The sequence below is a fragment of the Mus musculus genome, chromosome 6, assembly GCF_000001635.26.
Source record: "Mus musculus strain C57BL/6J chromosome 6, GRCm38.p6 C57BL/6J".
Classification (NCBI taxonomy): domain Eukaryota; kingdom Metazoa; phylum Chordata; class Mammalia; order Rodentia; family Muridae; genus Mus; species Mus musculus.
This window is the reverse complement of record NC_000072.6, coordinates 91,362,854-91,384,354: the sequence shown is the minus strand read 5'-3', so window position 1 is coordinate 91,384,354 and position 21,501 is coordinate 91,362,854. Positions and strand designations below refer to the sequence as shown.

General features: G+C 50.3%; 1 protein-coding gene across 2 annotated transcripts in view; it reads left to right on the top strand.

Annotated features, from left to right (window-relative positions):
• Positions 1–20,374, top strand: part of Wnt7a (wingless-type MMTV integration site family, member 7A) — a 47,373-nt gene extending 26,999 nt beyond the window's left edge. For both annotated transcript variants that reach the window (NM_001363757.1, NM_009527.4), the window contains exon 4: positions 18,027–20,374. In NM_001363757.1, the coding sequence (NP_001350686.1) occupies positions 18,027–18,058 (32 nt within the window). In that variant the 3' untranslated portion in view covers positions 18,059–20,374. The remainder of the gene's footprint in view (positions 1–18,026) is intronic.
• The last annotated feature ends 1,127 nt before the right edge of the window (positions 20,375–21,501 follow it).

The following is a 21,501-nucleotide window of genomic DNA, read 5'->3' as shown; positions in this document are numbered from 1 at the left end:
TCCATAAGTCACACGTGACTGTCTGAACAGACTGCAATTAAGTATGATGAAAATTTAGTCCTTTGGTCCAGGTTTCTAGTGTGTGGTGGCTGCATGTGGCTCATGGCTAGCATATGACTTCTGTGGTACAGGAGGTCACCTAGACAGCTGGTGGTCATGGGGCATTCAGAACTTAGCATTATTAGAGAAACTTGGGAAGGCCTAGGTAGCAGGCCACCTTCCTGGCCTCCAGGACCAGCCATGTGATTTCTGCCAGAAAGGCTCCCCCCATGTGGCTGGTCCTGGCAGGAGCTTACTGGAAAGTAACCAGGGGAGGGGAGGGGCAGCATGGGGAGGCTTAGTCACTCCACAGTGAGACCACGTCAAAATGTGCTCATTGGTCACATAATTCCTTCTTTGTCCTCAGAAGGAGGACTCGAACTCAGGCTGTTATCAAGTCAGTGAAGGAGGGCATTCAGCAGAAGAGGATATGAGAGAGCTAAGAGGCATGGCATGGTCTGGGAGGATAGGAAGAACAGGCTCCTAGGAGCCCAGCTGCCACTTCTTCTGATCCTGGACACTTGTGTCCTTTGCAGAAAAACTCAAGTGTTGTAATATCCCTGAAGAGAACTTTCTGCCTAGCCAAGGGAGACTCACCTGCAGTTTGCATCTGAACCAAGAGAGATAGCTCAGGGAGTGTCTGCCATGCATAGGGAAGGCTTTCCCTGATCCCCATGGGATGATATGTCACCTGCCCACTTCATGGATGTAGGGGAGGTCCAGGCAGCAGATAGAGGAACATAGCATATCCCCCTGGGGGTGGGGTTCTCCTGATACCAGAGTCTCCAGGGCAGCATGACCTGGGTATTAACTGTGAACAATGCCAACCTCATCTGCTCCCTGCATGGTACCATATGTCTTCTCTCAAGACTGGAAATACCACGTGTGCTTGTTCCAGTCCACAAGTACCTCACAGCTACTCTCTTATCACAAGAGAGGGCCTGTGGTTATCCTGCCACAGGAGAAAATTGAAGTATTGAATGACTGAGTGGCAAGCTTGAGGTAGCCCAGTTACCTACCTTGGCATGCCACATTCTGCCCATCCCCCGTATACCTGTTTCTCAGGTATGTGTGCATGTATGGAGTTTAGATGGTGAGGTTGGGATGTTGCAGTCACAATGACTAACAAGTTACACGTACTTTATTCCTGCAAGATCTTCACTGTTTACAATACCATTTCCTGGCCAAGCTTTGCAGCTCCATGTGGGTGAACAGTGTCACTGGACCTCTGCTGTAAGCGGGCACAGCCACTGAGGCTCTGGTGGGAGCTGTTCTCCTCCGGGCAGGTGGGGTTGCTGGCCACACCCCGCACTAACTCTCAAGAATTCCAGTTGGGCCTTTGTTCTGAGCTGGCAGTAGAAAATAGCCTGGGTGTGGGAAGAGCTTCCTCCCAGCCCTGATAATGCCGCCTATTTGCTGTGTGATCTTGACATACAGCCTATCTCTGAGGCTCAATGTCCCCACACACACCCCAAGAGGGAAGGCACCAATAATAGACCTCTTGGACCCACAGTGCATGTTCATTGCCTGCAAAGTCCTAGATGCCAGTCTTCCACTGTGGAGCATCTGGATCCCTGAGCATCTGCTTTGACCCAGTGCATGGGTCTTAGCAGCAGGGGTTTCGGACGTAACATAAAAGCCAGCGTTGTGTTCTAAGCTCTAAGTTGTTTCAGTGGTGATGAGGGTGAAACAGGGTCTCACTTTGTAGCCCTGGAGGATGTGGAACTCAGATCCACCTGCTTCCATCTCCAAGTGCTAGGATCAAAGGCCTCATGCATTGCTATACCTGGCTAGACTCTATGTTCTGCTCCTCAGGCTCTTGCTAGGTCTGAGATACACCTTCTCTGAAGCCCTGTCCATACAACATGTTGGAATTATCTGAGGGAGAAGGAGCTGTTTGAAAGCCCTTGAGATTTGTAACTTCTGAACAGGGGAACGAACCACAGGGGACCAAGCCATCATGTGGCACTGTGAATTTCCTGGGATGGGTCTCTAGGTCGGTCAGTCATATTTGAGCAACATATCAGTAGAGAGCCCTGCTCTTGTCCTCTCCTGCTGCCTCTGTTCACATATGTCCTATGTGCTCCAGGATATGCAAACTTGTCCATAAAGTCCTATCTACACCTAGACCTTCTGTCTAGGCCCCTGCCTGCTGCATCAGCTGCTGTCTTCCTCCTGCCCCTGCCTGCTGCATCAGCTGCTGTCTTCCTCCTGCCCCTGCCTGCTGCATCAGCTGCTGTCTTCCTCCTGGCTACAGGCTGTGAACATCCCCTCCTGCTCCATCTCTGTATCATCTTCAGGGTGCATCAGTGCTACCCTAGGACAGAGCCTTGGCTCTGCCTCTGGCTATACACTTCCTTGCATGCCCCACGGGAGGGATTTCACCTACGGACCTGCTTCTGCCCTTCTACAGCTACCCAGGATTCACCTAGCCATCAGACCCTGAGTTCAAATCTTCTGCAAACAGAATCTGCCCCTGCCAGGTGTTCCAGTTCATCAACATCTCTTCCTGGCAGCAGTATGGCAGCCCTGAATTGGGGCAGTATTCTTTCCAAATGTGACTTTTATCCTTCCTCCTGTGTCCACAACTTCACACTGGTTCCTTTCCATTCTCAGTGTAGATGGTGAAATCTTCAAAATAGCAAACAAGACTCGCCATGATCTCCATCCTCCTCTGTTCCCGCCCACCTCCCGCTCCCTTTGTCGATTCCCTTCCCCCTCTGCTGCTCTCCTCTCTGCTCTCAAACTGCTGGGTATCCCTCTGCCTCAGGCCCTTTGCACTGGCTAATTTCTCTGCTGTAGCAGGGAGAGCCTGCTGCATCCCCCAGACTCACCCCACCTCACCTCCTCAAGTCTCTGCTCAAATATCACCTAAGGAGGGTTTTCCTGACCACCCTGCTGGAAACTGCTCCCATCTGTCTCCCCACTTCCTGTTCCCACCCATGTTTTGTTTTCCCACATAGCACTTTTGACCACCTGACATAATATTGGGAATTTGCCAGAGGTCCCAACATGACTGGGAAAAATCAGAAGGCTTGCTGTGGAAGGCCTTCTGCAGGAGGGCTGGAGCCCAAAGCTTCCCCAACACATTCAAGAGTCTGTGCCTTCCATCTCTTGTCCCATTGAGCCAGTGAAAAGAATTTGTTCCAATATAGCACTCCTCATATGGCAGGCATTATCCTAAGTTTTCTGTACATATTGTATCACACTGCGCTCATAATGACCCAGGAGGTGACCACTCTCAAGATCTTCTTTTATAAATACAGAAACTAAGGTGCAGGTTCAGTGACTTGCACAAGATCACACAACCAATAAATCAAGAGCCTGTATCCAGGAATCATGGCCAGAACCTATGTTCACTATACCTACTTCTCACTGGACCTTCTCACTCCTTCATTTGTTAAAATATGTGTCTATTTATGTTAAATATTCATTTTGGAGATGAACATAAAAATAGATGACTAAAAAAAAAAATGATGCCCTCCATCAAGGAGTTCACAGTCCAGTAAGAAATACTTAAGTCAAGACCTCTGGGAGAATGTTCCCATTCAGTAAACATGTGCTGGCACCTGCACGGTGTCAGCTCTGGACTCCAGAGATGAAGCATGGCTGCTGGTTTTGAGGGCTGCTCACAGTGACGATATAGTGGGGAGGTGAATTATTGCACAGAGAGCAACTGACAGCAGAAACTGATTCTAACACAGAGAACGCAGGGCATTGTGGGAACCCAGAAGAGGAGGTCTCTGCTTGGGGATTGGTTGAAATGAACAGATGGCTAAGTGGTAGCATACATAGAGTGTGGTGGGTAGATGGTTGTGTAGATGAATGGAAGGATGGAAAGATGGATAGATATGTGGGTGGTGGGGATGGGTGCATAGAAGAATGGTTGGATAGATAATGAGGGGTGGATAAAAAGGTAGGTGAAGGGAGAGATATAGGGATATGTTGCTATATAGATAGAAAAGGATTTGGAAAGGATGAATGGATGGATGGATAAAAATGTGAATGAATGGGTGGGAAAGTTGGTGGATGGATGAATAAGTATGAGGGCGAATGGATAGATGTATAAGTATGTTACTGCACACATATATATATATATATATATTTGAAATATAGACAAGTAAGATTTGAAAGGATGGCTGGATGCATGGATGGGTGGGTGGATTGAGAGTCGTTTGGAAGGATAGTTAGTTGACTGAATGAATGAGTAAAAAGCTGAGCTCATTGCTAGGAAGTTGGACACTTTCCCAGTGAGATCACCCGACCAGCTGAAAGAAAGGGTTGCAAATCCACACATTCATTCACTCAACAAACACCAGTAAGCACCTATTTGTGTGTCCGGTACTGTGTTAGGCTCTGGGATTAGGTGTGGCACTTGCCTTTATAGAGCTGGCATTCCAGGGGGAAGTCAGACAACAAATAGTCAGATGGAGAGAGACCCATTGTCAAAGAGTAATGAATGCTAGAGCAGAAAGCTAAAGCAGAGAGAGAGACAGGGTAGAGATGCTGCTATTAGGGGTAGGTGGAAGAGACCTTTCTGAGAGGGTGAGGTGTGAGCAGAAGGTGAGTCAGAGCATTCAATAACCCAGAGGCCAGTATGGCCCCACCAAGTGAACAGTGAGGAAAGAGGTGACGAGGTCACAGTTGTAGTGTTGGGAGCAGGGGTGCACTGGGGGAATTCCTGTGAGGGGTCTCCTTGGTATAGACACACCTGGGAGACAAGCAGTGCCTCTTGGGCCTAAAGGCTTTTGAGGGCACTTGTGTCTGGCAGTCCTGGAAGCCAGTGGAGACCACTGGGTTTGGGATGGTTTGCCTAGAGAGCCCCCCTTCGGTGCTCCCCTGGAATGGTTCCCAGTTGGGAGGCTAGCAGCATTTTAATTACAGCTCCCAGTTTTCAATGGTTTGCAGCCCAACCGTGAAACAGGCCCTGGGCAACATGTGGCACTTCGGTGATTTATTCCCTCACCATGTCTATATTTAGTGGCCCTGGATGTTGTTGGCCAAGTTTTCAGAGAGCAAAAGAAAGTGGAATGAGGTGGGATGGGGGTTAAGTCTGGGGTTTTGAGTGCATACTTCCATTTTTCATTTGTCCTCCAGGATAAGATTCCCCAGCCTGCCCGGAGTTACTGGTATCCAGTGACATGAGGCACAACTGTCCAGTGTCTTGATTCTCTTCTCTCTGAGAGTATGCATGCTTTCTGCCAAATGGTGGCTTTGGAGGCCACCACACATCAAGTGTATCTACAGGCGTGGGCTCCCACTCTCTCTGAGGCTGTACCTCCCCAACCCCAGCCCCATCAACCCAAAGCCCAGGACCCTGCAGGGCTCCTCTGACTTCACACGCCCATAAACCATCTGGGGAGTGGAAATTCCCTCTGACTCCATGACAGGACTGAGCAGGGCCTCAGGCTCTGTATCCTCCAGCCACCTCCCTAGGTACCCTGCAGCTGAGTGCTGTGGCTGGAATATGCGTCCCAAAAGTTTAGGAGTCCATGCCTGTAGAAACTTAGTTCCCAAACCAAATGGAGATCTGGAGGTAAGGCCTTTGGAAGGTGATTAGGGATAGATTAAGTCCTGAGGCCAGCCCTCAAGGTGACATCAGTGGCTTTATAAGAGGAGGAGAGACCTGAGCTCCCACACTGTTCTGTCTTCTGTGTGACACCCTCTGCCATGCTGTGCCACGGCACAAGGTCCTTCTAGATGCGGTGCCATGCATCTAGGATTTCAGCCTCCAGAGGTAAGCTGGATAATTCTGTATTCTTTAGAAGCTACCTACTCTCTGATATTCCACTATGGCCGTGGAAAACAGGCTGGGACATTGGCTTTGGGACTACAACTGGGTAGCAAGAATCTTGACCTGTATCATCCAATAGAAATCTATTATAAGCCACGTGGCTAACATGTTCTAGTGACCACATCAAAAAGGCATGGGGATATGGGTCAGGGATAGAGAACACTTGTCTAGCATGCATAAGGCCCTGGGTCTGATCCCTAGCACTGAAGGAAAAAAAAAAAAAAAAAGGATTCTCCTAAATGGACTAATCTATTTTATTTAATCTATTATCACCATACGACGTCGAGGTCTTATGTGCTGGTTTTCCATAATAATTGTCTGCGATCTCGTGTTTATACTCATAGCATAGAAGGACATCACATTGCTTCCAGGATGTCTGCTCTACTCCTCTAAGCTCTGAGTCTGACTTAGGACTGGTGAGGGAGATGTAACTTCACTCTCTGGGTCCCTGAGGTAGCTGTAAATTTCTCCTGAGGACAATCCTGGAGGAACAAAGAGGCCATACTAGGTCCCTGCATCCTCTTTCCCACCCTGACAGGCCAGCAGGTCTGTTCACTACCTCATTTAGCTCACATAACCCAGAGGTGGGTTCTCTTACCAGTCCCTGATTTTGTGGTTAAAGAACCGGGTTCAGAGAGGCTGAGCATCCTCAGAGTGACCGCGTCAGTTGGTGATAGACCTGGGGCTTGAATCAAAAACATTGAGAGCTCTTTCTCCTCTGCAATAAGAGACTCTAAGTCTTTTAGCATGACACCGTTTCAAGATAATTTTCAGGCCCATTCACTTCTGCAAATCTGTGGGGGTGGACCCTGAAGCCAGAGAGCCTCTGGAGTGGCAAAGAAGGCACAGCACCTTTGGTTGGCAGGGCTAGGACAGCCCAAGTCCTTGGGAGCTCTGGGTCCTGGCTCCTGAAGCAGCACCAGGAATTCAGTGTTCCCTCAGCCACGCCACCATCTGTTCCTGAGTAGGGGGAGATTCATTGTATTCAACTGGAAACTTCCATGGGATCAAGACCAGACACTCGATCAGAAGAATCCGAGTTCCATCCAATAGAAATCTAATACAATCCCCAGCTAGCAAAGGGTATTTCAGAGGAGATGCCCAGCCTGTATGTCCCAGCTACTTGAGGCCAGCCATTCCTAATTCACAGATGTCTGCTGAGGGTCTCCCAGGAGAAAGCTTCTTCTACATGCCTCATGGACTACACAGCAGAGGGCTCTGCATAGGCAGACTAGCAAGTTCTCTAAAAATGTGTGGCAGGGAGGATGGAAACTAGGATGGTGTGAGAGAGCCTGACAGAAGAAGGTGACAAAGCAGAGGACCCAGGGGGAAAGCTGCCACAGCAAGACAGTGGCAGATATAGGGGTCTTTAGTGGGAATAAACATGGCTTCCCAAGAATGCCCGGTACCAACTGTTCACTGAGGGTGTTTGGCAGAGCTGAGCTGCAGCAGGTGTCCTGGGCACTAGAGAGTAGGATGAGGATTTTTTTAAAGAGGTGGCCACTTGGCCTCTTATGACTGACCCCATCCCTGCCACAGCAAAGCCCAGCTATGCCGGATGTGTATTGGCTTCCAGGAGGGGAGTTGGCCCAGTATAAATCTCCCACCAAGTCGTCCAGAGTACTGTGAGGTATTCAGGTATCCTTTCTTTCCTATCCTAGCCATTGCTAAGGCATACCCAACTTCTCTCCTGTAGCTCCCTGACCCTTTGATCTTTGCAGCTTCTGTCCAATTACTTCTGCTACTAGTGATGCCCTGACCTTGTTTCTTTGCTCGCTTCAAAACTCACAAGTCCCTTCTTCCAGGAAGCCTCTCAGGCACATCATTTGCTTGGCGTATACAGAATGCAAAGGCTTCTGTGTGGGCCAGATAGATCTAAGGAAGAAAGATCCACTGGCTTGTTTGTCTCCCGAACTATGCAGAGTCTTCTGAGAAGAGAGACCTTGCTTGACCAGTCTTGTGTCACCAGCACCTGACATAGGTCTTAGCAGAGGGTAGCTCTCAAATGGCTCTGAAAGGACAGACTGGAGTTCTGTCCCATGCACATGTATTAAAAGCACCTGAAGAGCTTAGGATGCTCTCCCATACCTTTCCAGATCTGATACTAAGTCAGAACTTATGAGAGCCTGGGCCAGGCTTCTGGGCATTCCGCTCCCATTGATTCTGCAGGGCTGGAAAGTCCAACCTGGGAAGAGAAGCAGGTGCCAGCCATACACTAGACTAGAGCCATACTTTGCACACCCATTGCATCAGCAGCTATGCTCAGGGCTGCAGGCTCCACAGCATTTTTGCAGCAGCGTTATTGAGCCATTCATGTGTCACACAATCACACAATCACCCAATGTCAGTGGTTCCTAACAGGTTCATAGAGATACACACCCTTAAAAGAAAGTTAAAACCTTCAACAACCAAAAGAAACTTTTTGGTAATCACTGATAGTTGTGGACCAAAAGGCAAGCAAACTAGCTGGTATCCCAGTAGAGAGGAGGTATAAGCAGGAGGATCAGGGGTTTAAGGCTAGCCTGGTCTATGTGAGATCCTGTCCCAGAAAGACAAAAAGCCAACCAATCAGTCACCATCCTGCTCATTAGTCCCGACTTCCCCAGTTTCCTGATAACTATTGATGTATCTTCTACTTTTGTGGATTTGCCTTTCTAGACATTTCGTGTAAATGGGATCATACTGTCTGTGTGTGTGTGTGTGGTATGTGTGTGTGTGTGGTATGTGTGTGTGTGTGTGTGTGTGTGTGTGTATGTGTGTGTGTGTGGTATGTGTGTGGTATGTGTGTGTGTGTGTGTGTGGTGTGTGTGTGTGTGTGTGTGTGTGTGTGTGTTTCAGTGACAGGCTTTGTATATTACTAGCACGTGTGTAGGGCACATCCATGTTGTAGCATGCTGCTTAGACTCGGAGCATCCCCTAAAGCCCATCTGCTAAAGGTTTAGTTGCCAGCTTATTGAGGGGTCACCAGGTGTCTGGGAGGATGTCTTTGAAGGAGAGAGTGGAGCCTCTACCTATCTAGTCTCTAGCCCTGCCCCCCCCCCCCCCGTTTCCTGGTTGCCAGGAGGTAAGCAACTTCCCACTGAGCACTACCATGAAGGACTGTGACATCACAGCCCCAAAGCAGGAGGGCCAAGCAAGCATGGAAAGAGTTAAGGAACCATGGTCAATGTAAGCATCGATGACCTTGGGAATTTTGCCACAGTGACAGAAGTCTAGGTAGCAACACTTCTTCCCTTTTCATGGCAGAAGACATTATATGGAGAGTTTGTTGTGTCAACACCAAGCAAAATGCAGAGATAACTCTCCAATTCAGATCTTATTAGGGGAAATAAACTAAGGATAGGAACGGAATCTGGAACGCATAGGCTCGTGCCTTAGAGGCCTCTGATGTTGGAAAAAGCAAAGCAAAGTTGGAAACTATAGGAGAGAGAAATCTACACGGCTTGTTTTGAGGTCAGGTCTGATAGCACACTGGGTGCCTGCAGGAGCTCTGACCGTCATGTGGTAGGTAGCATTGCCTACAGAAAGATAGTCTTTAGGTTACAGTGGTTATTCTGTGGTTGGCTGCTTAGTGAAAATAGCTCTTAGGACTGATGGGCCATGGTGGGGTATCCCCATTTTCATGGCCCCTTGACTGTGTTAGTGGAATATGACAAGATGCCCCCATTTGCAAGAAGTTATCAAAACCTATTTGTCTAGTGAGGGCCTTGGGAGTTGTTCCATTTGAACTTTAATGGCTGTTGCTGCGAAGAACACATGCAGACTTGGGTATCTGGCATGACCTCTGTGCTGTTGATGTGCCTAGGCACTGCCACCTCAGAGCTCTCTCCGAAAGTGCATAAGTCTAGGGCCAACAGAGGAAGAGGAACTGATAGACTTCAGGCCTTTGAGAGGGCTGCATAGGCCAGCCCTATCCTACATCTCTAAGGGCTGTCAGAGCATCAGGTTGGTGGGTGCTGGGAATGCTAACTATCTCACCGTTTTGCATTGGTCCCCACCCCCTAATTGAAGGGTTGAGGAGAAATCTATTGTTCTACCCACAATCCCTTTGTGATAGTAAGGACTTTTGAGAGCTCAACCCCAGCACTCTTAACAGCTTGAGTGAGGTGAGCACCATGGCCTAAGGCTGCTACCACCTCATTTCTTCTAGATTGGTGTGTGTGTGTGTGTGTGTGTGTGTGTGTGAGAGAGAGAGAGAGAGAGAGAGAGAGAGAGAGAGAGAGAGAGAGAGAGAGAGAGGTGGTGATGATGATGATGAGAGAACAAGTGTGCTCTATTACTGGAGATTGAACCTAGAACCTCATGCATGCTGGTCAAGTGCTCTGCCACTGAGAGACAACCCTAGAAGTAGATTATTCCACTCTTACAAATATCTTCTAGGTTGGTTGTAGGGGGGAGTCTATTTCCTTCAAAGCTACCACTGCTAGAAGCTGGCATCTGCCTATTGCCAGTGTGACAGTTGATCTGCAATGACTTCCCAGTCCAGACTAGGTCTCTCACTGTGCACCTGGCCGCCCACCTCTAATCCTAGCCTAAGAAATAAATCATCATGTGCTTCAAAGATGAAGGAGAGTGAATAAAAGAGGAAATGAGGCAAAAGTCCACTCACGGATGCCCCAGAGATGGCTGGAAGCACATACGTTTGTTGACTCCACATTCTTCTATCACAGGCAGGACCACCCAACCGTCTCACTCAAAGCCACAGTTCATAGTCTCCACTCAGCTTGGACCATGGGACAGTCCTGTAGCCTCTCTGGTTTATTTATCATCTCAGGAGAGATGGCAGGCAGGAGCACTGTGAGCAGCTACCGTCCCCAGAGCATAGCCACTGCCTTTTGGAAATGGCTCCAAGTGTCCATGAAAGCCCTATGAAGGGGTTATAGCAGCCTCAGCTTGCAATGAGAGGACCTGAGGCCTGCCCAGGCCCACAGCCATGCAGGAGCCTATGTGCTGTCACCTGGGCTCCCACCATGTCAGAGGGTGTGCATATGTGTATGAATGTAGAGGAAGATGAACACATGTGCATGTGCGTGTGCGTGTACGTGTGTGTGTGTGTGTGTGTGTGTGTGTGTGTGTGTATGTCTTTATATAAGTGTAAAACTACACAAGTGTGGCTTGGTGGTGGTGGTGGTGGTGGTGATGCCTTTAATCCCAGCATTCCAGAGGTAGAGGTAGGCAGAAAACTTAATTCAAGGCCAGCCTGGTCTACAGAGTGAGTTCCAGGACAGCCAAAGTTACACAGAGCAAAGGCATGTGAACATGTGGGTCACATGGTTTTGAGGGAGGGTGTGAATATATGTGCAGATGAGACCTGGCACTGCTTGTATGGTAATGAGTACAAGGGTGTGTAGCCTGTAGAGCTGGGTTGGGGCACCCACAGGAAGGGGTGTTGTGGGTTTGTAAGCATTCCTTGCTTCTGGCTCTTTGACCACAGCAGACCTGTGCCAGGAATACAGGAGGAACATGAACCTCAGAGGAGACAAGACTGGGGCCATTTATGAAGTTTCTATAAGACCCCAGAGTTAGAGGACAGGTTTCAGACAAGTCTATAACTCAAGGACAGCAGGGAGTCACTTTGTCCAAGCCTCTGTAACCCAATAGACAACGATTTCTAGAGGCCTCTAGTTTACACCAGAAATCCTCTCTGGCTGGGTCCCAAACCCCTTTTCCTGGCCATGCCTTCTGTGCTCAGGTCTGTAACCCTTGTGCTGCAGTGTGGCCCCAGTCTGTGGAATGCAGCTGTGCCTGCACCCACCTGAATCAGGTAGGGACGCTGGCTTCAAGTGAGTGCACTCAGTATGGCTTAAAGAATGCAACCAAAGAGAAAATACCCCAAGTATTTACAGAAAAAGCTGTTTCCCCTCTTTCATCTGAGTTGCCCAGAGGAATACAGCTGCAGTTAAGTGCAAGGCAGCTTTCGGCTCATGATGGATGGGCCCAAGGATGAGGGGAGGGGAGCAGTAGGGGAGGAGTGAGATGAAGAGGAGCTGTGAAGGATGGGGATCAAGAGGAGGAGGAGCAGCAGCAGGGGGAGGAACAGTGGAAGGAGGAGCAGCAGGAGGAGGAGCAGCAGGGGAGGAGCAGCAAGGGGAAGAGCAGCAGGAGTAAAGAAGCAGGGGGAGGAGCAGCAGGGGAGGAGCAGCAGGGGGAAGAGCAGCAGGAGTAAAGAAGCAGGGGGAGGAGCAGCAGGGGGAGGAACAGCAGGGGGAGGAACAGTGGGAGGAGGAGCAGCAGAAGGAGGGGGAGCAGCAAGGAGAAGAACAGCAGGGGGAGGAGCAGTGGGAGGAGGAGCAGCAGTGGGAGGAGCAGCAAGGGAAAGAACAGCAGGAGGAGGAGTAGTGGGAGGAGGAGCAGCAGTGGGAGGGGCAGCAGGGGGAGGAGCAGCAGCAAGAGGAGGAGGAGTGATGGAGAAAAGTAAGTGCTCCCTGCCTCAGGATGTTTTGTTATAGCATGCTGTCACAAAGAATCTAGTCACCTGGATCCTTGCCCACCACCTGAGAGGTACAAATGGCCCAGAACTGATGCCTCAGAGGGGACCAGGGAAGGAAGCAGCAATGTCAGCTTACTTAGATTCTCACTCTTCAGCTCCCAGGGTCCTGACCTTCTCATGTCTTTTGAACTTATAGTTTAGGGTGGTGGTGGTAGTAGTGGTGGTGTGTATGTCTGTATTGTACACATGTGTGCTTGATGCATACAATTATGTGTGCAGATGCACATGTGCTGTGGCATGCTTATGGTAAGGTCAGAAGGTCTTCCGCTGTCTTTGAGTCAGGGTCTCTTTGCTCTTCATTGTGATGTACACAGGCAAGTGGCCTGCTAGCTTCTAGGGAGTCTCCTGTTTCCACTTCCTACCTTGCTAAAGGAGCATGCAGACTCTGATGCACATGTAACTTTTCCCGGTGGGTTCTGGGACTCCAAACTTCCCTCCTCTCCTACAGCAAGGGCTTTACCCACTGGCATCTCACCTGCCCCAAGCCCTATTTAATATGCAATCCAGTCCCAGCAACCCAGGCCATGTTGGTTGTACTCTCAGACTTATCAACTAGGGATTGTTTCTCTCTCTCTCTCTCTCTCTCTCTCTCTCTCTCTCTCTCTCTCCCCCTCTCTCTCCCTCTCTCTCTCTCTCTCTCTCTCTCTCTCTCTCTCTCTCTCCCCCTCTCTCTGTCTCTCTCTCTCTCTCTCTCTCTCTCTCTCTCTCACACACACACACACACACACACACACACACACCCTCTCCGGCACAGATGGAATGATTTCTGTAGCAGTTAGGGTCCTTTACAATGTATTAACACAACACAAACTAACTCAGGGACAGAGAACTCACTGGTTCTTGGAGCTGAAGGGTCCTATGGCAATGAATGCTGGCCCAGCCTGATTCTGGGCATGAACACTATTCCCAGGAACCAGCAGCACACATCCCCGCCTCTTAGCTCACTTTCTCAGCCAGTATCAGACTCCGTTTCCCAAGCTGACAAGTTGTCTGTCCACAGCTGTGGGCTTCTCTTTCCCCTTTGTTTCTCTCTGCTGAGAAATGGCCAATGAATCTTCAGTTCACACCTAACTCCCAAGACTTGCTCTGGTTGGCTGTGATGGGATCAAGTCACCAGCTGCTCCTTAACAGTGATTGGTGGGAACTGGGAGAAGTGATTGGTGGGAACTGGGGGGGGGGGGGAGTGACTTTGGAAACTAGAAGGGGTGAATGGTGGGAATTTGGAGGATAACTTCTGGGAAGTGGGGAGGTGACTGGTGGGAACTGCAGAGATAGCTGGTGAGAATTGGAGAGGTCACTGTGGGAACTAAGAGCAGCGCCAGGTGGGAACAGGAAAAGGGAGGTGGCTGGTAGAGAACTGAAGAAATGGCTGTTGGCGACTGGAATCAGTAACTAGTGGGGTGACTTCCATTTTGGTGGCTGAGGGAAGCTGAGCTGGGCTGAGGAGCCAGTGTCAGCCATATTAGCCTTGCTAGAAAAGGTAATACCAAAAAAAAAAAGAGTGTCCTGACAGGGTAAGCCAGACTTGTGCAGGAGATGAATAGACCCAGGGTCCTGGAGGGGGGTACATTCCTAGACTGAGGCACATTCCTGAGGAGGGCTCAGCAGAGGTGATCCATCCCAGGAATCAGGAAGTCCTGATCATGCCGAGACGCTCAGATAGCTTCAATGGGGGCATAGAACAGTGATGTTCAGCATAGGGAAACAGGGTAGGCTGAGATGGCCCTCTGGATGCTGTGAAGTGTGAGCCACACTTTGGTGATGGGTACCCTGTGGGAGCCCTAGCCAGAGGTCATGTCTAAACTCTCTCCTCTCAAACCCCCTCCTGTCCTCCAGATCCTCGGTGTCACTGCCACTGTGAGGGTTTGGGGCAGGCCCAGCAGTCAGACTCTGATGCTATCTACTTGGCATTATGTATGAGTCAAAGAATTTTCTGGAGCCAAATTTTTCCCCAGACCTTCCTAGACCTGAGCACCCCACCCTGAGGAGTTCTGGGCTCTGGGCAGCACCTGGTACATTGTCTGCACTTCCTGGAGGACTTGTCAGAAAGAGATTGATGTCTCGCCCTCCGGCGGTGCGGAAAAGCCTTGCTGCTGCTTTAGACCGATTTGGGGCACCGCTGGGAGACACAGAGGGAGCTCAGCTGCAGCCCCACCCACTGGGTGCAGGAAGCCCCTCCAAAGAGCTAGTTGTTAGTTGTATACACTCCAAGACAGGGAGCTCACTCTTTCACAAGCCTCCCCCCAGCAGGGGTGAGCTTGGTAGAGAAGGCTAGCCTCTCAAGGAACAGGCTCCTGCTAACTTTGGACCAGCTTCTACACCAGCCCAGTTGGGTCCTCACCCAGTGTTGACAGATGCCACAAGTTTGGCAAGGAATCTGAAAAGCCCATCTTCTGGGCTCAACCCACCTGTGTAGTAAGCATGGCTCAAAACCGATCTTGGACCCACTGCAGAACAGTATTCTGCAGCCCAGGAAGACTCCTCCTACTAGGTAGGGTCCAAGTTCTGTCCTTTAGTCACATCTTCCTTTCTGCTTACCCTGTCCCAGACAAGAATGCAGAGCCTGTGGGGCAACGCTCACGGACCCTGAACATTGCTTTCTCTAGGCTAGGCTGGGTTGACCCCTTTTCTAGTTGTGTTATGCCTGATTCTCGTTTCTTTTGAACAGATAGCATCTCGCTATGTAGCAATTCTTTTAACCCAGCTTCCCAAGAACTGGTGTTACAGGTGTGTGCTACAAGGCTTGGCTGCTCTTTTTCCGTTCTAGAAATCACAAAGGATGACCACTCGTGTGTGTGTGTGTGTGTGTGTGTGTGTGTGTGTGTGTGTGTGTGCATTAGGCATCCATCAGCAGGACCTCAGACCACTGGCTTTTTAGCAGTTTCTTGCAAATCCTGGGTTTGTGGCCATCAAAGCGCTCAGTTTTTCTCAATCTCCCATTCTGTGGTTTTTGTGACCAATTTCAATATAAAAATTTCTTAGGTGTTTGCCTCTCTTCTGGCTGTACTGACCAACGTGCTAGTCTGTAGGAGGGACGGCATTCTTCCTGGGGCTTCACATGACCCCTGCTAGGCATGCCAGGTGATGGGAGCCAGGGTCCAGTTGTACAAGACCCCCCTGCTCCACAGAGGCACTGAGTCCTGGCCACTGGCTCAGCCTGAATGTGCTCCCTATGTCCTGCACACATACTCTTCCTCAAGCCCAACTTCCAACCTCCTGCCTCAGCGCACAGATTCCCCACCCACCAGTCCCCATGGCAGGTTCACTTGCAGTCACTATGGATTTTGCCGCTTCCTTCCTCCCATGGCTGTTGCCTGTGTTAGAGCTACATCGCCTGTGGTCCCCTGGGCACTGAGGACAATATCCCTCCCTCTACTTCATCCAGAATGAGTTCTGGCTGCTTGCAGTGTGCCCAGATGCTTCCCTGCCTTGAAGAGAGCCCTGATGGCTCCTCAGCTCTGTCACTGGAGCCTCGGCCCTCCATCCACAGGGCCTCCTTCCTGTTCTTTCCAGGGGCTGCATCCCACCCACGCAGGCACGGGCAATGCATCTCTAGTCAGTCCCCCTTACTCCCTGGCTGCTGTGAGGCTCTTGCCTCCCTGGGGGCCCATCCCAACCCTTCTCCCAGTGTCCCTTGCTACTCCTGCAGCACACAATGCTCACCAGCTTCTGTGAGCTCCATGGTTACCTTGGGTCTGGAACCTTAAATGCAGAGATGGAAGAGGGTGCACCTCAGAGCAGGCAGGACCAGTGTTGGCTGCCAACAGGCCTTCTGGAGGACCCCCTCCCCCCAGCCCTTGGTCACAACACAGGTGACACAGCAGCACAGAGCATGCATTCTTTGCAAAATGAACTAGTTGAAAGAACACACCTGAGGCCAAACAGCCCTCCATTCTCCTTGCAAATAGAAATGAGCACGTTTGCTACACTAGGCCAGTTGTCATGGATTGATGACTGTCCCAGTTGGGGTATTCTGGGAAAGGAGGTCGAGTAAGATTCAGATCTGAGCTCTGTAGGAGACGGGTGGACCCTAAGCCTTGGAGTGGGTGCTACCCACCTGTGTCACTGTCCCAGTTGGAGTAGCCAGGCACTTGTCCCCCTGGCTCTAGGCCACTAGGGCAGAGCTTCTCTGTGTGCTACAGAGCCTTACTGGAGAACACATAAATATGGATGGCTCATAACTGTCCTGGAGACAGATGAAGTAGCAGACTGACGGGTGGAATGATTCTACCTTGATAAGCAGGGGAAGCTTTTGGGAGGAGGTAGCATTTTTATGGCATATGAACTGCATCAGAATGGAACTATTCAAATATTCAAACAGGTTTCTTAATCCATAGGACAAAATCATTGTGTCTAAAAGGTGGCATCCTTTCTGGGACTGGAGGTCTGATGGAGTCCAGACAGGATGCTCAGCAGGAGCTGGAACTTTTGATAGTGGGGACACAACCTCCCATGGGGTCCAGTGGGAATCAGGCAGGGACAATGACTCCTCAGCATCTTCCAGGGGCCAGTCTGCTGAGGCTAGACCCAGATGTGTATTTATTTCCTCCTGGGTTTCCCTTTGGCCTTGTGAAGTGCTGCTTTGAGTAGCAGACCCTAGCATGCCTATTCAACCCTCCTTTAATGTGGGAACCAGAGGTGTGACCTGATAGGGAGTGGTTCAGATGTCCTTCTGATGAACTAACTCCCTTTGAGCGTGTTCTGAGCACCTGCTGGGGACCATCCCTCAGAAGGTGCTGGAGACCCAGTCACTACAGGGCCTTCAAAGCCTCAACTTGTTTGACCTGACGCATGGAAGAGGGCTAGGAATCCTGATAGTTCAGAAACCAGGATGTGGCCTGGCCTCAAGGTGGGGAGCTAGGATGAAAGGGTTTGATTCTTCTGCTGTTGTCATTGCGGGGGTGGGGTGGGGTAACTGGCTGCCCAATGAGTGACCAGTCCTGACCAGGGCAGTTCTGTGACTGTGCTGAGTACAGTGAGATCTCTGAGACTTTGATTCAGAGTGCAGAGTTAGCAGAGCTAGGCTGGATGTCACCTGATTAAGGGCCCATTCAAGGTCACCATGGCTCCAGTCCAACAGTGGCTGCAGAGGAAGAGAAGAGGCCTAGAGGGAGAGGCAGGTTGCATGAGGTGGTGGTAGCCATTATAACCCTAGAGCTTTGGAGCCTAGTTCAGCTAAGGGACCCACTGCCACAGGCTCCTGGTCAGTGTCTAAGCCACAGTTGCTATATCTGCACCATAGACAAGCTCTGCTAACTTTGGGCCAGCTTCTACACCAGCCCAGTTGATTCAGGGCTTAGGTCCTCACCCAGTGTTGATAGATGCTACAAGTTTGGCAAGGAATCTGAAAAGCCCATCTTCTAGGCTCAACCCACCTGTGTAGTAAGCATGGCTCAAAACCGATCTTGGACCCACTCAGACCAAAGAGAATGAACCTGTGTTTGGACTGAGCTGGGCTGATCTCACCAGACTTGGAGAGCAGAGCAGAAAGGGGTCAAGAGTAAGCAGAGTACACTCATCAAGGGAGGGTACTGCATCGAGGCTGTGGAGACAGAGGGATTAGATGTCAGGCCTACGTTGCCTGGACCAAAGAAGAGAATGAAAGCCGTAGCTGGCTAACAGGGCCTAGAGGATAGGGCCAGGCTTGCACTTGGCCATGAGCTACGGTGACAATTTCTGTGCCTTTCCCTGTTTTCCCTGCAGATCCTGGAGGAGAACATGAAGCTGGAGTGTAAGTGCCATGGTGTGTCAGGCTCCTGTACCACTAAGACGTGCTGGACCACACTGCCACAGTTCCGAGAGCTAGGCTACGTGCTCAAGGACAAATACAACGAGGCCGTCCACGTGGAGCCTGTGCGTGCCAGTCGAAACAAGCGGCCCACCTTTCTGAAGATCAAGAAGCCCCTGTCCTACCGCAAGCCCATGGACACTGACCTGGTGTATATCGAGAAGTCACCCAATTACTGTGAAGAGGACCCAGTGACAGGCAGCGTGGGTACCCAGGGCCGAGCCTGCAATAAGACAGCCCCTCAGGCCAGTGGCTGTGACCTCATGTGCTGTGGCCGTGGCTACAACACACACCAGTACGCCCGGGTGTGGCAGTGCAACTGCAAATTCCACTGGTGCTGCTACGTCAAGTGTAACACGTGCAGCGAGCGCACGGAGATGTATACGTGCAAGTGAATGCGGTCACAGGTCAGATCACAGGCAGGATACAGTTTCCCTGCAGGCCACTGCCTGGATGCTCACAGGGAAAGAACCACAGAAGCACTGTCCTTGTCTTTTCTGCTGAGGGGGGAGGGGTATTCTGGGTTTCCTGCAGACTCCCGTGGGAAGCATCTCTCAGAGGCCCGCCCATTCTTCTCCACATGGATGCTGCTCAGCCACCCTCCCCCAGACACCGCCCGAGCCTCTCCAGGGCTGGAACAAAGTTTTCTACGGCAGGAGCTCTGGAGCCTCGGGCCTCGTCATAGCAATATTTAACAGTTTATTCTGATATGAGATAATATTAATTTATTTAATTAAAGAGAATTCTTCCACTTCGTCGGGATCCGTCTTCTGCAATCAAAGTGGACTGCTTGAGGTCCTGGTGGGATGACTTGCTAGGACTGGGAGCTGAGAACAGCTGTACATAATTATTCTTTATGCAGATGTTTCTACTAGTTGATTTCACAAGTACCCTTCTGCAGCGCTAGGTGTTAAGTACAAAGAGAAGACGGTCTTTATACACATATAGATATATATATGCATACACATTTGTAACTTTGTTTTGTTTTGTTTTTGCTGTTTGCTGCTACCTATCCAGACTCTAAGCTGGTCCAGATCTGGAATTGTTTTTCTCCAGGACGTGCTCCTATCCTTTTGCCCTTTACAGTTCAAACCTCTCCGTTAGAAAAGTTCCATTGGGAATGGCGTGTGTGTGATGGGGACGAGGATCACAAATTCCCAGCAGTTTCCATCCTGAAACGTGAACCACTGGATAAGAGGCTTTCTAAGAGACTATTTTTCTATGGATATTTTATTTATATGGAGTCTGCCTGCGGTGCCCCATGGCCCATGCCTCTTCTTAACACTGGTACTCACTCAGGGGCAGAAGGACAAGGCCAGGTGTGTGGGCAGGTCCCCCGGGGACCCTCACACAGCTGGAGCCTGGAGTTCTATTTGCCAAGGGGGCCATAGCAGTTACCAGATGCCTGGGTTGGGTATCTTCTGTGTTAAACAAGAGGGAACCATCCCCTGGCTTTAGCCTGCTAAGCTCAGGGCTTGGAATGGGGTCACTGGATGGTTATCTTGGGAGATGACCTCTGGATGAGCCTCAGCGGTGGGTCAGTCAGTGTCTCACACACTTTGAGAAGCATGGGACCTGGCATTCATCATCAGGCAGAGGCCAGCTCAGGGATGCCGCTATCCCATCAGGACAGCCCAGGCACTGCCTCTAGGTGAGGTGTAGTCCTAAGAGAAGGGGTCAAGGAGGGGGAAGGAGGAAGCCAAGGAGTGTTGGCCATCCTCAGTGAAAGCGATGGGAGCGTTCTCTCAGCAGCAGAGACACAGCTGTACCTGTATCTCTCCAATGGGAAACCCCTCCAGAAGGCTGGGGATATTTTTTATGTGTTTCCACATGCATTTCCACCTGTGTGCATGTAAGCACATGCGCACACTCCTGTGCCAGCACTCTGCGGCACCTCCAGGGTGCTCACGGGTACATGTGCTTACATGTATCTCTCTGTGCTTGGGAGATCAGACCATGTGCATGGAGCTGTATGCCTGAGCACTTGTGGTCTCAGGGGTTATTTCCAGGTATCTGCATTTGTGGGTGGGGTGCAAGGTAGACAGCAGGGAACTGATTTGATTGTGTTGAGCCACAGTGAGACTGCAACTCTGAACTCTGTCTCCACAGCTGCTGGTGAAACTCAGATGCCTGTGAGACAACAGCCCTGAGCCTCATGGCCCACATGCTGGGAGCCCCTCAGTGTCTAGGTCATGTCCAGTCCCCCACCTGGGTTACATCACGACCAATAAACATGGCTGTATGGCTGATTTCTTCCCTTGAATGTATTTTTTAATTTCTTCTTTTGTGTAGGTGTTTGGATGTATGGGCCTGGAACTAGAAAGATGGAGTGGATGAACAGATGCGTGGATAGATAGATGGATAGGGGAGTGGGTGGGCAGATGGATGGACAGACAGATGACAGATAGATAATAAGTGAGCTTTGGCAAGTAGGTGAGTAGATGTGTACGTGGATCTGTAGGAGGATAGACAGAAGGATGGGTGTCTAGATAAATGTGTGAATGGATAAATATGTATTTGGTAAGGAGAAAACTCTAGAGCATTTCTCAAATTCCCACATCACATCCTCCCCCCTTCTCTCCACACATCTATAGGATCTCCATTGAGCATGGGCTTTCCCAGATATCAGTCTTTCTGTTTCTGGCCTCACTTGTACCTGGAAATGGGGGAGCTCCAACTAGCCTCACCAGGTGACTGTTTCATTAATAATAGCAACATAAACACAACGCAAACGATGCCCTGCTTCAGCATCCAAATGAACAGAGGGCCCGCACGAGGGCAGCTGGTCTTGCCAGACCAGCACAGGGCTTGCTGCTAGCCTGTCAGATGATCCCATAATGCACTGCAGGCATCCAGTCTCAGAGCCTGTTCTCTCTTTGAATGCCAAGCGTGACTGTGCTCTGAGCCTCAGTTTCTCCATCTGTGAAATCAAGGAACTAACACCTTCCTCTCAGACTACTGGAGGATCCTCCCAGGAATAACCACGTGGCATTCAGAGTGGCAAGACAGCACATGAAGGCTAGAGCTTGCTACTGTCAGTCATTATCAGGATGTCCACTGAGAGCCCTGTGGCCAAAGGAGTCTTCTAGCCCAGCTTAATAGGGTACACCCTTGACTCTGTGCTGGCAAAGCCACCCCTGTCCCATCTGTTGTACCCCACAGTGGTTTTCCAGCAAAACTAATGCTTAAAAGACTGGAATCTTAAGTCACTCCATCAAACCATCAGCCAGATGGCAGAGGACAGTGGGCACACGCCAGGTAAGCAGTTCCACATAGGTCTTTCCTGTCACATGACAAGGTAGGCTTGTGAGGCCAAGTCCACAGCCCTGACCCCAGCTCTGATTCACCAAGCAAAGCTGGCCATCTGGGTTTCTAAATACATCCTCCCTG